This window comes from Neodiprion lecontei, chromosome 1 (assembly GCF_021901455.1).
Source record: "Neodiprion lecontei isolate iyNeoLeco1 chromosome 1, iyNeoLeco1.1, whole genome shotgun sequence".
Taxonomy (NCBI): domain Eukaryota; kingdom Metazoa; phylum Arthropoda; class Insecta; order Hymenoptera; family Diprionidae; genus Neodiprion; species Neodiprion lecontei.
Genome location: NC_060260.1, coordinates 15,770,194 through 15,784,926, shown reverse-complemented (window position 1 = coordinate 15,784,926; position 14,733 = coordinate 15,770,194). Strand labels below are relative to the sequence as shown.

Genomic DNA, 14,733 nt, shown 5'->3' with positions numbered 1-14,733 from the left:
ACTAAGGATTTGTCACAATACGTCACTTCCTGTCGGTATCCATAACGACGATTCGTTATCCCATTCTGTAACGTCGAAGTGTCGCTTTCCGTAGTTACGGAATCGCACCGTCGTTATGAGATTGTCGTTACACGCGGCGAAATTCGTTATCGTTACGATAGCGTTCCGAATCGTTATTCTTATAACGAGTTACAGAATCGCCCTACTGGACAGCTGCTTATTGTGCGAAAACTTTCCAACGCGAGTGAAGAAAAGTGTGGCGACAGATGTAATCGAGACCCTATCTATCCGAATCTTTCCCAAAGAGTTAAGCTATGTGCTTTGATACGACAAGTGCGAACACAGGTAAAAAATTATTAGGAACTTTTGTTTTTCAATAACGGGTGATCGTAAACGATCGAAAAAATATAATTCATTAATTACAAATTTTTTACAGTTACATTGAATATCATACAGTTTTCTTATTATATTTTATGTAATTTAAACATGTTTTCAAACAACTTTTCGCATTGATGCGTTGAAGTAACAGTTTATACTTTGTTTGAAAAATTGTATTTCACAATTCTTGAATTAATTCTGGAGAACCAATTTTTTATAGAATTTTTATATCTTGCGTTTTCTTCATATTATTTTATTCACAGGACGTTTGAATGGAGCGTGTGTGTTGATCGAAAAAAAATTGCAACGAAAACTACTCCACTTGGCCTGTCAACATCATATCAACGAGTTGATTCTCCGAACTGTCTTCGAGACTTGTTGGCCGACGACAACAGGTCGGAATGTACCAGTATTCAAACGCTCTTAACAAGAATGGTCGAAAATTGATCAGGAAAAATATGAGACAGGCCTGGACGACGAGTCTATTAGTGAAATTCTTAACGAAAGTAAAGAAGAAATTCTATCTTTCATGCGAGATCAATCCGAGGTATGACAAGTTTGACAAGATATGAAATATTCTGTGCAATTTCTGTGAACGGTTGCGTGCATATATGATTTTTTTTTCTTTGAGAATAGTCGAATAGTCAAATCAAAGAAGAGTTATTTGTATATAGCTTGTTTGTTTCATTTCGGCTTGAAAATGTTTATTTTTCATGACTTTAGGTATCGCAGCCTAGGGACGATGCAAAGAATTTTTGAAGTTATGCTGCATATTCTTGGGCTCCGAACCACCTCGAGGAATTAGTTTCATAGCTCCAGGAGCTGTACACCATGCGCGATGACTTGCAAAAGCATTGTACTGCTTAAAAATGTACATGTTTCGAAAATAATTAACATTGGGAATATGCGAAATAAATGGCCTGAAATACATTTGCGTTTTTATCGTTACACTGAACGTCATATCGTGGTTCAGTGTTCCACTCGCGATACAAGTTCCTAACCACGACCTGGAGCCGACGGAAAGTTTGATCGTATATCGGCGTATGAATGCCGATATCTTAAACGCATCTGTGTCAAAATTCGGCAACCACTTATGATATTTGTCGGTGATACTTGAACCTTTGGCTTTTTTCGATGACACTGTATCGATCCGAACAAAATCGAAGATGGTAAAAGCTATAAAGCAACAAGAAGGTTAAACTATCACAGTAAATCGAGTTGCAATAAATAAGGCGAATTTCGAGACATTAGCGTACAAAGATATAAGTGATTTCATGACTAAAAAATCATTAAATTTATTTCAAATTTTGGACTTGCCATCTGATTTTCTCGAAAAATCTCCCGAAGTATGGGTAGCTGATCCTTCTCTTGCGAAGTGCGTGCAGACATTTACAAATTGAAAAGTAGTCAACGATATTGCAAAGCGCGGCGTAGCATTGATTGAAGAATATAATTCGTCCTTAACAAAAAATAAAAAGCAAGAACAATACGTTCTTCAAGTCGTTGGGCATCATCATAATCTTTATCCAACCACTAAAAAAAGACCACAGTAATTATTTATGAAGAGAAAATGATCAACCTTGTATACTCGAAAATAACCGAAACAAAGAAAAAAATATAGAATACCTAAAAATATTTTTTTAATTATTTAAACAAATACATAATTTTATACAAAATAACATGTTAGATGAAAAAGTCCCGTGACATTTGCGATAAGTCTGATAATTTTGCCAGAAAAGTGAAAAATGTTGAAATTTATTCCGAGTTCAACTTTGACCTTGAATAACTTTTGAACGAAGACACTTATCACAAAATGACAAGAGACCTTTTATGTAGAGCATTAAATTTCCTATGAGAACATCAATTGGTCATTGTTGTAAGATTTCGGATTCGTAACTTAGCAATTACAGACAGAACGAACAGGTTGCTTCCCGTGTTATTTAAACGGGAAATCGAAAATGCAATTTTGCGACCTTGAAGAATTTTTTACGGTTCTACAAAAGTTACGTGTATTTGGAGGTCTCAAACTTGAGTTTTAGCTGGTGGGAGAATGGAAAAAAAGTTTTTTTTCCAGTCACTCTAATACACACTTTATAGATGAAGCAAAAAAATTAATCTGATCGTTCGAATGAATTAAAATCAATGACGACCTGATTCAACAAAAGTTCACTATTTATTAATTCACCATTATTTGCAAACATTTTGTGCTTGAAATCAGTCTCCGAGTCGTTCGTTCTATTTGATAGCAACTTTAGTCTTAGTTTTTTGCAAACTACACGATAGTCTACTCGAACTGCGCGAATTTTACGGCATCCTGTAGATTCCTTTTCTCTTTTCAGCTAATTCGATATATATTCTATGCAAATCGATCAATGATATTGAAGAGATTGACCGTAACAAAATGACACTGAAGAAATTATTGAAAGGATACAAAACAATGCAGAAGGAAAAGTCAACCGAAGCTGACGCAGGACCAATTAAAAAAAATACAAATAATTAAACGAAGTTGACGTTATGCACAGAACCAATGATATGATCACATAAAACTGGAACAGAAAAATTACATACACATCACTCTATCTAATAAAAACGTTTCGAACAAATGAACAGGTATAAAAAGATTATAATAACAATAGTATAAAAAAGATTATAATAACAATAGTATACGCATGAAGTTGGCGGTGGGGTGAGATGCAGAAAACAAAACAAAAACCAACTAGCAAACAAAACTTACTTTGACAGCTGTCATCGGCTGTTTATGACAGTCTTTGACAAATATCTTTATAGATATCTGTTTCTGACACGCAAAAAATGAACATGCAAACGAAAATTATCGAGATGATTCCCGACGGGAATTGTCTTTTTCGCGCGCTGGCGTATTGTGTATACGGCACTCAAGATAGACACGCAGAGGCGAGACTGAGTATCGTTTCAAATATAGTGGATAATTGGTCTACATTTGCGGGTTTTATTACAGGTAATGAGTCAAACGGCGCTGTGATTAGGTCACCTGGTGATCACAAATCACATATGAATAAAAATGGAAGTTACGGGGGAGAAGCAGAATTATCTGCAGCTGCTGACATTTTTAAGATATGTTTAATCGTGTATCGCGAAGAACAAATTCATCCACACCGAAGCGGATCCCAAAATGAAACACAATTCTCGCTACTCTTCACCGGCGACGGTGACAGTGGACACTTTGATATCTTGCAGAACCAAAATAAAATTCGGGTAGAGACTAATAAGTATCAAAAGTAACAAGCAAATGATAGTTAACCTAAATATATCACCAAACAGTCAAAAGGACAGCCAGGATTTACGATGACAATGGAGAAAGGAGGAGTTTCAAGCAGCAGACAAGGCGATAAAGATGGTGGATGGTCGGAAGTATCACAAGAGAAAGAGGAAAATGAAATTGTAAGTGCGAAGAACCAAATAAGCCATAGAATAATATCCAACAAATATTCGTGTAACCAGGCAAGAGGACGACCAGGATCGATGTTGACCACAAGAGAAAGAGGTGTTTTGCGGAGTGAACAGCAACGCAAATATAATGAAAAAAATAATATAAAGAAGGTGGTTTTGGAGAATAACCGGCAGAGCGGTAGTAAAAATAATTCAACGAAGGTTGTCGAAGAATTAGAAGAATCGATTGTGATTATTGATTTGGAAAATAAATCAAGAAGACGACCAACCAATGTGACGGACATAGAAGAGCGAAAAATTAGACGACGAGAACAGCAGCGAAAATATATGCTCCGCCTTGATGACAACAAATGTAAGCTCTTTGAAAAGTTTGTTAATTAATGAGAAATAATTTAATTTTAATTCCGTAAAAAATCAAGCCTATCTTAAAATCATTCTCTCTTAATTACAGAGCAACGCTCGGGGCTATTGTTAGGTACAACACAGAAAATAAAGTTGACCGAAACCCGATTCCGACTAATCGTTAGGTAGAACGCAGAAAATCAAACTGACCGAAACCCGATTTCGACTAATAAAGCGTTACCCCGCCTCGAACCTACAAAATGGAGACCAGCTGCACAAAATGATGATTGCAGGAAAGCAAATATTGAAACACAATTTCATGTAATCTTTGTGTTATTCCAATATAGAAAATCTATTTTACTTTTTTTTATCTTTTACTTAATTAGATTCATTCCTCCATAAAGCAAGTATAGGTTAACCTACGCATGTCAAGGAAGTACAAAAATCTTTAAAAACTTGATCAGCCGTAGCTTCTGCATTAATAACCAAGATGGGATCTGATAAAGAAGAAAAGGTTTGTTTTATCAATCAATCCTCATGAACCTCATGAATAGTTCTGAGGAGCTCTAAACAAATGTTCGATTCTTCCTCACGAGAACGGGAATTGACTCGGGCGAAAGGAGTTTCTGGGGAAACTCGCAAATAAACAATTGAATCTACTCTGAGCTCAGACGAGCGAAGGCGAAGGTCGAAATTTTTCATCAATCAATGAGATTCGAAGTCAACTTCGAACTAAATTTAAAGTGAAAAATGTTAAATGAATTTATTTGAAAAAAAAGGATTGATATGAATTATTTGTACTTATAAACCAGACGCAGTAAACTATATATCTCTATACGTAGATGAACGTAAAAAAAATCTGAAAATAATAACTATAACAAAATAAGTCGCGGAATGCAATTGGGGTTGCATGGCTTCGGGAGTTTTGTACATGTGAGTGGATTCGTTTACGAAAATAATCTAAGCAGACCCGCATAGGGAGCCAATAGCAATGTCGGGTTGATCGGAAACAACCGATCAACAGTTGCAGACCTGTCATCAAATCGACATTAATGAATTCACCTGTCTAATAGACAATGCATAAGGAAATAGTGAGGCGCGTAGCGCCGAGGTGGGGTTGGCGCGCGGAGCGCGCAGGGGCGAAGCCCCTCGTCTTCATGAAAAAATGAATCGGCCTACCGAATGGAACTTTATAAACTTGATGAAAATCTATAGGAATTAATTTGATTGAATCAAATTCAAAATACAATTTCATACTATAGTTTAACGTGATCGTACGAAACATTTTTCAGTTATGCCAGTTAACATTTACAGTGAAATATAAAATTAATTACTTCTTGAAGAGCGTTGTTTGAAAAATATTTTATTATACTGTAACAACGAGGGGAAATTAAGAAAGATCTAAGAGAATCAAAGAGTTCTCTGTGCGATTTAAGCGAACGCCGAGCCAAAGAAATCTCACGATCAAGGAATATTTTAGAAAGAAAATAGATGTATTTAGACACAAGCTCTCTTTTTAAAGTCTAGAGACTGACTGTTTTTACAATAATGTCGGTTGACGCAGCAACCTTATTCTTTTTAAAGACATAAGAGGTTTATAAACGTCTTTTATCTATGATGACTACTAGATCATTTAAAAGGGGACAAAACGGGTGATTTCACCCTTTGTAACAATACTAATAAGATCTTCACTTGTGTATAGTGAAAAACATACACAGTTAGCTAGATTCAATTTTTATTCGTATGCGTATTTTCAGCCATTTCATTTTATGATTTTTAGGAAATTATAAAAATAGATAATACATAAAAATTTGATCAGATATATGAACAAATAATCATCCAAACTTCTTCCAATATCGTCATAATTATGAAACCAGTGCCAACTCATTGGCCTTGCAATTTTCAGTAATACACCTATATACATACCTATATGTTTTGAGTCAAAGTGGGGATATCGTTCAATTTTTTATCGATGAAAAATGAAATAAAAATTCAGAGTCCTACATTACTATACGTAGAAATAATCCGTTTCATGAATTTCCGCGTAAGAAATGAAAAGTAGTGTATATACGCCGGTTCTGGATCATACAATGTCGCGCTCCCCCCTAGCTGCCCCTCGACCCGCGGCGTTCGTTCTCTCTCTCTCTCTCTCTCCCTCTCCCTCTCTCCCTCTCTCCCTCTCTTATCCTATTAACGCCAACTCCATCCGTGGCCACATGGACTATCTCCGCTACCATTTCGCCGCCTCCCCATACCACGTCGTCGCCGTTAGCGAGTCCTGGCTTCACACTGAAGTCTCCGACTCTTCAGTCGCTTTACCCGGTTTCTCCATCCTCCGAAATGATCGTGCTGGTAAAGTGGGCGGTGGGGTTGCTCTGTACCTCCGTGACCCACTGCGTGGACGTATCCTCGCGGCATCTCCGGCTCCATACTCTGCTCTCCCTGAGTACCTCGTGGCCGAAGTCAAGGCTCCTGGCCTGTCCCCACTTCTGGTCTCGGTAGTTTATCGCCCGCCAAAGACGGCCAACCTGGCCCTATTCGAATCGGATTTTGACCTCTACTCACCCGGTTACGCTCTCTCTATTGTCCTGGGCGATTTTAACGCGAATCAGCTCGCTGACTCCTACGAGGCCGATAACATTCGCTCATTTTGTCAGTCACACGCGCTTCACTTGGTGCCCTTCATGGCCACTCATCACACATCCACCGCTGACTCTCTTCTGGATCTCTGTCTCGTTAGTGACCCTGACGCTGTCGCTGACTTTGGACAATCGGAGACCCCCTTCATTGCTGGGCACGACCTAATTTACGTGACCCTTGCAATGCCCGCTCCCTCGAACCAGCGGCTTATCACCTCACGCTCCTATCGTAACTTCTCAACTGATGAGTTTGCCCGCTCTCTTGACTCTATGAATTGGGACTGCTTCTTTCCACCTGCCTCCGCTGATGAGCTGCTACAGCGTCTCCAGGGTAATCTCACCACCGCCTTGGACCTACTGGCACCCACCCGCACATTTCTCTCCAAGCGTCGCGCCCCGCCCTGGATCACCCCTGACCTGCGGGCCCTTGAGCAAGAGAGAGATGCTCTCTACCGACGGTACAAGCGCACTCGCAACGGGACCGATCTTCTCTCCTACCGCGGCTCCCGCGATGCCCTCCACAGGCGCATCTCTGCGGCCCGCACCGCTTTCTATGCCGACCGGTTGTCTAATGCCTCCGGCTCCCGGGCCCTCTGGAATGAGCTTCGATCCCTCGGGCTAGCCTCCTCCCAGATTAGCGACTGTGCAGGGTTCACTCTAGATGAACTAAATATTCATTTCGCGGCGGTATCCTGCCGTCCTGGAGCATCTCAGGAGGTCGAGGAGTTCTTTCGCGGCCTACCCCCGCCTACTTATGATGACACTTTATTCTACTTTGCCGACGCGTCTCCGGCTGCCCTTCACAGTGCGATCTTTCACTTCTCGTCTCAATCCCGGGGGGTTGATGACCTCTCACTCCGCAACATTAAGGACGCCCTTCCGGCCATTTTTCCATTCCTGCTGCTTCTCGTCAACCAGTCCCTCAACTCCGGTGTTTTCCCGGCGTCTTGGAAGAAGGCCCGTATCATCCCGTTGGCCAAGGTCAAGTCTCCCACCTCTCTCCAGCAGATGCGTCCCATCGCGAATTTATGCCTTTTGTCTAAGGTGCTTGAACGCGTCGTGCTCCTTCAGATGCTGACTTATCTGGAGAGCCGCTCTCTGCTCGACTCTCGACAGTCCGGCTTCCACCCGGGCCTTAGCACGCAAACTGCCCTTCTCAAGCTCGCGGACGATGTGCGTCGCGGCGTCAACGACCGCCTGGTCACTATCGTCGTACTGTTCGATTTCAGCAAGGCGTTCGACTCCATCCCTCACGCCTTGCTTCTCGCCAAGCTCCTGGCGCTCGGTTTCTCACAGCACGCCTTGACCTGGACATCCAGTTACGTCCGAGGCCGCTCGCAGGCAGTGGTTGGCCCTTCTGGGGAACTTTCCTCCTGGGCATCCCTTGATCAAGGAGTCCCCCAGGGCTCCGTTCTGGGTCCACTGCTCTTTGTTGCTTTCATCAACGACATCGCACGCGCTCTTCGTCACACCGAACACCTGTTATACGCCGACGACTTACAAGTTTACCTTCAGTGCCCTGCAGCTGAGGTTCCGGAGGCCATTGCGCGCTTAAATCTCGACGTTGCAGCGATCCAGGAGTGGTCTCGTGCTAACTCCCTCTCTCTCAACGCCTCCAAGACCCAGGCCATCATTCTCGGTAGCTCCTCGTTGGTCACTAGACTTAACGCTACGCCTCTTCCGCCAGTGGTAGTCAATGGAGTTCCTGTCCCCTTCTTCCGCACCGTGCGGAACTTGGGGCTAATTTTCGACAGCTCGCTCTCCTGGACTCCCCACGTTGATGCTGTGTCTGGGCGAGTGCACTTCGCTCTCCGCCAGCTTTCTGTCTCCCGTAAATTGCTCACTTTCTCCTTGCGCTACTACCTCGTAACGGCCCTGATCTTCCCGTTCCTGGATTACTGCTCAGTAGTCTTTAATGATATTCCTGGCGTACTTAACACCCGCCTGCAACGTCTACTCAACTGTTGTACCCGCTTTGTTTGCGGGGCTGCTAGAGATGAGCACATCACTCCTCACCGTCGAGCTCTTGGTTGGCTCTCTGTGCGTGATCGCAGACTCTACTTTCTTGGTAGCCTGCTCTTTGGCGTCCTACACATCGGCGCGCCAGACTATTTGCGTGCCCTCTTTGTCACTCGCCCTGCCAGCGCACCTGGATCCAGCAGGCTCGTGAGGGGTAGCCACATTGTCCCTCGTTTCGTCACCGAGACCTACCGCAGGTCCTTCGCGGTTTCCGGTATCCTCTTCTGGGAGTCTCTCCCTCAGGAACTGCGTGAGTCTTCCTCAGTCACCGTTTTCCGCTCCCGCCTTCGACAGTATCTGTTCGATACGGAATTTGACAGGACGTAGTCCCCCCCCCAACCTTATCTCGCCTGACATCATCTCCGTCCCTGGCAAAGCTGGTTCTGGTTTCCTCGTCTCGTCCTCCTGTAGCTTAAGTTAGATGAGGTTTCCTAGATTTAAGCACTCTGTATCTTTTTCTTTCCACATCTAATTCTGTAACTATCTCTGTATCTTTTCTGTTCACACTCTGTCTTTGTCTAGTCTACCTGCATGTTTTCACTGTAAATGCAGGTAGTCCTGTTCTTGTCCAACATTGTCATGGACAAATAAACAAATCTCTCTCTCTCTCTCTCTCTCTCTCTCTCTCTCTCTCTCTCTCTCTCTCTCTCTGGGAACTGTCAACGTCAACTGTCACGTAAATTTCGCCTCCTGAGTCAAACTCTCTCTGTCACCTTTAAATCAAATTTTCAATTATTCACCTATGGACAAGTTGTAGTGAAATCGCCTCCGTTCCCTTCAATACTGTCAGTGTCCAGTTCTAGTGTGCATACATTGCATTTATTGCCGACTTTTACAATTTTCAAATTCTAGCTGGTGTACATGTGCAAACGTAGTGTGTCAGTGCGTGGTTGTGTCTGTGCTATTGTGATCTTTGATCTCTGAGGATTAACACACTCTATTATCGCCATAGCGTATTTGTTTACTTTCTTTCTAACCCGTTCCTCACGTCGTCACGTGTAAATCCGCCTGACTCTGTCCACTCTATACACATCAGCCTTATCATGTCCGACGACAATACCGAGACTTCTGCACAGGCAGCAACAAGATTATGCAAAGGATGCAAAAAGGATGTCAAATCACCTATCTGTTGCTACAAATGCCTTGGTTATTTCCATCCCAGTTGCGCCCAAGCGACGAAAGTTACAAAGGCCAATGGTAGACCGGCTGCAAGATGCAAGTTTTGCACGGCCCAAGCTGCTGCCACATACTCAACACCGGCTGCTCCCTTCTCCGTCGATACCGCTGGAACTGTTACTCCTCTGCCTGAGGTTGGCACACCTGCATCGCTTCTAGTTCCTCCCACAGGTTCGCCTTCGCTCGAAACGCTCCTTGCAGCTATTGAAGCCTCTTCGAAGCAGTCGTTAGCTATCAATGCAAAACTTGACAAATTGGTAACCTTGCCTGATAAGGTTGGTGAACTTTCTACTAAAGTGAAAGGTTTAGAGGAAAATTCGCACTCCCGTGCTCGAGAGTCCGCAGAGCTCTTGGCTAAAATCGATGGTCTGACCTTGCTGCCAGCTAAATTAGAATCGTTGACATCCAAGTTTGATCAGCTCTCAATATCCACAACGGAGATGTTCAGCAGCCTCACGGCAAAAGTAGAGGATCTCACCAACAAAAATGCACTTCTCAGTACTCGTATCGACAACCTCGAGGATACCAGTAAATCACAGGCGGCTGAGATCACCCGTCTTGTGACATCAAATACCGAGTTAAAATTGTGCAACACAAATCTGACGGACAGGCTGGCGTCTCTGGAGCGAAACTCTTTAAACAGCGACTTAATTATCTCTGCAGTTCCCGAGCTAGAAGGCGAGGATCTCTTGGCTACATTTGGCGCCCTTACAACCCAACTCTCTGTTGACGTGCCGCCTACCGATGTTCTGGAGATTGGGCGCATCAAAAGCACATTGGATTCCAACAAGCCTCGATTGATTCTATGCAAACTCAGATCCGTCCAATGTCGGAATCGCCTACTTGCCGCCAAAAGAGCTAAAGGCCCCATTTATGCAAATCAGCTTGGCTTGCCGCACGATCAGCCCCGGACTCCTATTTTCATCAACGAGCATCTGCCCCCTACTCTTTCCAAATTTCTAGGAAAGGTGAGAGCCTATGCCAAGGAGAGAGGCTATCGCTTCATCTGGACCCGAAATGGATTAGTATACGTCAAGCGGGATGCGTCCTCTGATCACATCCTGATAAAATCTGAGGCCGATCTTCAACTACTCTCGCATCGTACTTGACTAATGTCGAAGCCATCTGAATCTACCCTCGTTGGACTGGATTGCGGCTCCACCTCTTCTATTCCTGATGCCACTCTCGACTGCAGTTTCTTTAATATCCCGACGTACGTCGCTCTTTGAGGCTTGCAACTACAGACTACCCAGCATCATTTCATATCCCCGCTCATCGCACGACTTGCTACCGAAATTCATTTCTCCTGTCGGCTATATATTTCTGGCACAGCCTACCTCTATCACTCCGGCAATCCTCCTCTCTGGCGGTCTTCAAGGCTAAACTCTTCGATCGGCTTTTCGCATTGGAGTTAGCAGCCGTCAACCTAGCACCGTCGCCGAGGCTTTGATTACTTAGTTTTCGTTCACCCCCTTTTAGGTTAAGTCTATTCCCTACCTCATTATCGTAATTGTAAGTGTTATTTTGTTATCTTGTTACATTACCCCTAATAATTCTCAGAAATGTACTTCTCTATTTTCTTTTCCTATTTATAACTGTATAGTATTACATCTATTTAGTATTATAAGTTTGCTGTTACTCTTCCTGTTTATGTTTATACTATTAAGATATTCTATTTTATTTTATTTTATTTTATATTTTATTTTATATTCTATTTTCTCTGTCTCTGTTCAACTTGCCCATTGGCTCCTACGGGCCACGGCATAAAATCAAAATAAATCTCTCTCTCTCTCTCTCTCTCTCTCTCTCTCTCTCTCTCTCTCTCTCTCTCTCTCTCTCTCTCTCTCTCTCTCTCTCTCTCTCCCTCCCTCCCTCCCTCCCTCCCTACCTCCCTCCCTCCCTCCCTACCTCCCTCCCTCCCTCCCTCCCTCCCTCCCTCCCTCCCTCCCTCCCTCCCTCCCTCCCTCCCTCCCTCCCTCCCTCCCTCCCTCCCTCTCTCCCTCTCTCTCTCTCTCTCTCTCTCTCGGATTGGTGAGTACCTATCTAGTCCACTTTCTGTTACCCTCCTGTTCTGGCCATTTTCTGCTGTTTCCTGCCCGTTTTCGGGCTCTTCTTCCAGGTTTTTTTCCTCCCCTGTCGCTCTCGCAAAAATTTGACCTATAAATCGTTGTTGCTCTCTCTTTTGAGCTACGGGACGAGGCAATAAACTGAAGACTGGTATTCTATAACCTATAATTCTTGACTGGAACGACTTGTCAGTTGACGGACGATTTTGCTGTTTACAACTCCTACGCTACCTTTCCTCTTCCCATTGGACGACCGCTAGGGAATTTCTCTGAAATATTACACCGAAGCTGAAATTAATCTTCAAGTACCTGTTGACGTGAATGCTTGGTTCCTGTGTGCTTCAGCGTGTGCGTGTCTATCGTGAGTGCGATTTATGCGGTGTATTAGTATCTACACGACCTTCTACCACGTCTCTGTGACATTTCTCTCAGCTGGTATTTTTGTTACTCTCATTACACCAAATCGGTTGCATGTCTGATACTTGCTTTAAGTGCAAACGGCTTGTAGCCGGTGAAAAACTCAGGTGTGTCGACTGCTCAAAAAGTTTTCATCCAGGGTGTTACACATACTATACGAGTAGTAGAAACTCTAGTCCTTGTTGCTATAAAAATCTTGGTAACACGCCATCGAGTAGTTCTCAAAATATCAGAGAGCAGTTCACTTGTATTGTTGATACACCTGTCATGTCTCAATCGGGCAAAACTCTAGACTCGATAGCAGCCCTTCTAAATAAAAATGTTGAAACACTTAATGCTTTCATTAACTGTCAGAATACATTTAATTCTAATATGGCATCTAAACTTAATACCATTGAAAATATTGTCAAAACAGTGAGTGATCAAGGTGATAGCATAGCACAATTAGAGGCCAGCAACATGTTACTAACTAGGGAAATTGATTCTTTACGAGATTCATTAGCCAATACACCTGTCAACTCCTCTGCCCAGATCACCATTGCTGGTATACCATTTACAGTTACTGATAATCCGTTAGAAGTTGTTACTAAGGTTCTGACTGTACTCGGTGTCCCTGAACTTGCTTCTGACATACTCGACATTCGCATAATCACCCGCAGATCTCCGTCGAGCCAAAATCCTGAGCAGGATAACACTAGAGAGGCATCAAAATCATTTATCGTTTTCTTTAAATCCTCTAAGACTAGCAGCCATATTATAAGGAAGAAGCGTTCGCACGGCACATTAGCGGTTAGAGATGTTTTTGCGTGTGATAAACTCGGTAATATTTTTGTCAACGAGTTTCTTCACCCTAACACGTATAATTTGTTGCGCAAAACTAAGAAGATCGCGTCTGACAAAAATTGCAAATATGTATGGTCTAGGGAGGGGGTCAAATCTATGCACGTAAGCAAGACGGATCTCAGCTTATTCGTATTACCTCGGAGGCTGATCTTGACAAGTTAGGTTGATTAAATCATGTACAGAACTGTCGAAAAGCAGTGACATTGCACGATAGTTCTATGTACTTTAAAATCTGTCAATTTAATGCAAACTTGTTATTGGTCCATATAGATTACATCAAATCATATCTTAGCGAATATTTTTATTATTTTATTTCCATATCTGAAGCATGGCTCAAGCCTGAAATTTCTTATGATCTTGTCAAGATTCCGAACTATTTTATTATTCGTCATGATAGAATAGGAAAGGGATGTGAAGGTGTTGCGTGTTATATTCATGAGTTACTGAAAGCCAATCTATCATTAAATTACCTGAAGTAATAGTATTGCGTAGTGCTAGTTTATTTTTGTTTTATTTTATCTTGCTTATTTGATTGTGTTTTTCATTTAATCTACTCACTTTACTTTAATCTATCAAAATTTTATCATTTTATATATTTCTATTACATTTTATTTTATTTTATTTTATCTTATTTTACTTAATTTTATTTTGCTTTTATACTTATATACTTTTATAATACTTTTCGTACACTGTAGTTTTTCTCTTGCCCCAAAGTTTTCGGGCAAAGTGCTCGGGCATAATAAAACATCTCTCTCTCTCTCTCTCTCTCTCTCTCTCTCTCTCTCTCTCTCTCTCTCTCTCTCTCTCTCTCTCTCTCTCTATCTCTCTCTCTCTCTCCCTCTCTCCCTCTCTCCCTCTCTCCCTCTCTCCCTCTCTCCCTCTCTCCCTCTCTCCCTCTCTCCCTCTCTCCCTCTCTCCCTCTCTCCCTCTCTCCCTCTCTCCCTCTCTCCCTCTCTCCCTCTCTCCCTCTCTCCCTCTCTCCTCTCTCTCTCTCTCTCTCTCTCTCTCTCTCTCTCTCTCTCTCTCCCCCCCCCTAGCTTCCCCCTCGACCCTCGGCCCACACAGACGCACACACACACACACACAAATGCGAAAATAAATTAATTATTAATTGTTACAAAATAAAAATGAAATCAATGAAATGAATAAAATAAATAAAATAAATAATGTGAATAGAATTAATGAAATGAATAAAATGAATGGAATAAATAGAATAAATAAAATAAATAAAATAAATGAAATAAATGAAATAAATAAAATGAATAAAATAATTAAAATAAATAAAAGAAATGAAATAAATTGAATAAATTAAATAAATTGAATAAATTTGTTCACTATTTGTTGTTAGCTTTTTTGACCGAGCCGCGTGGAAGGAGTTGATCGCTGTGGTGTCAAAGATGAGAATTTGATGTTGTTGTATATAC

The 14,733-nt window shown here is 42.2% G+C and overlaps 1 protein-coding gene across 1 annotated transcript; it reads left to right on the top strand.

Annotated features, from left to right (window-relative positions):
* Window positions 1–9,849: 9,849 nt before the first annotated feature.
* LOC124292781 lies at window positions 9,850–11,615 on the top strand. Its single transcript, XM_046730666.1, has 2 exons — window positions 9,850–11,196; window positions 11,316–11,615. Exon 1 carries the CDS (start codon window positions 9,851–9,853, stop codon window positions 11,090–11,092), a length of 1,242 nt encoding a protein of 413 aa, XP_046586622.1. The 5' UTR covers window position 9,850; the 3' UTR covers window positions 11,093–11,196; window positions 11,316–11,615.
* The last annotated feature ends 3,118 nt before the right edge of the window (window positions 11,616–14,733 follow it).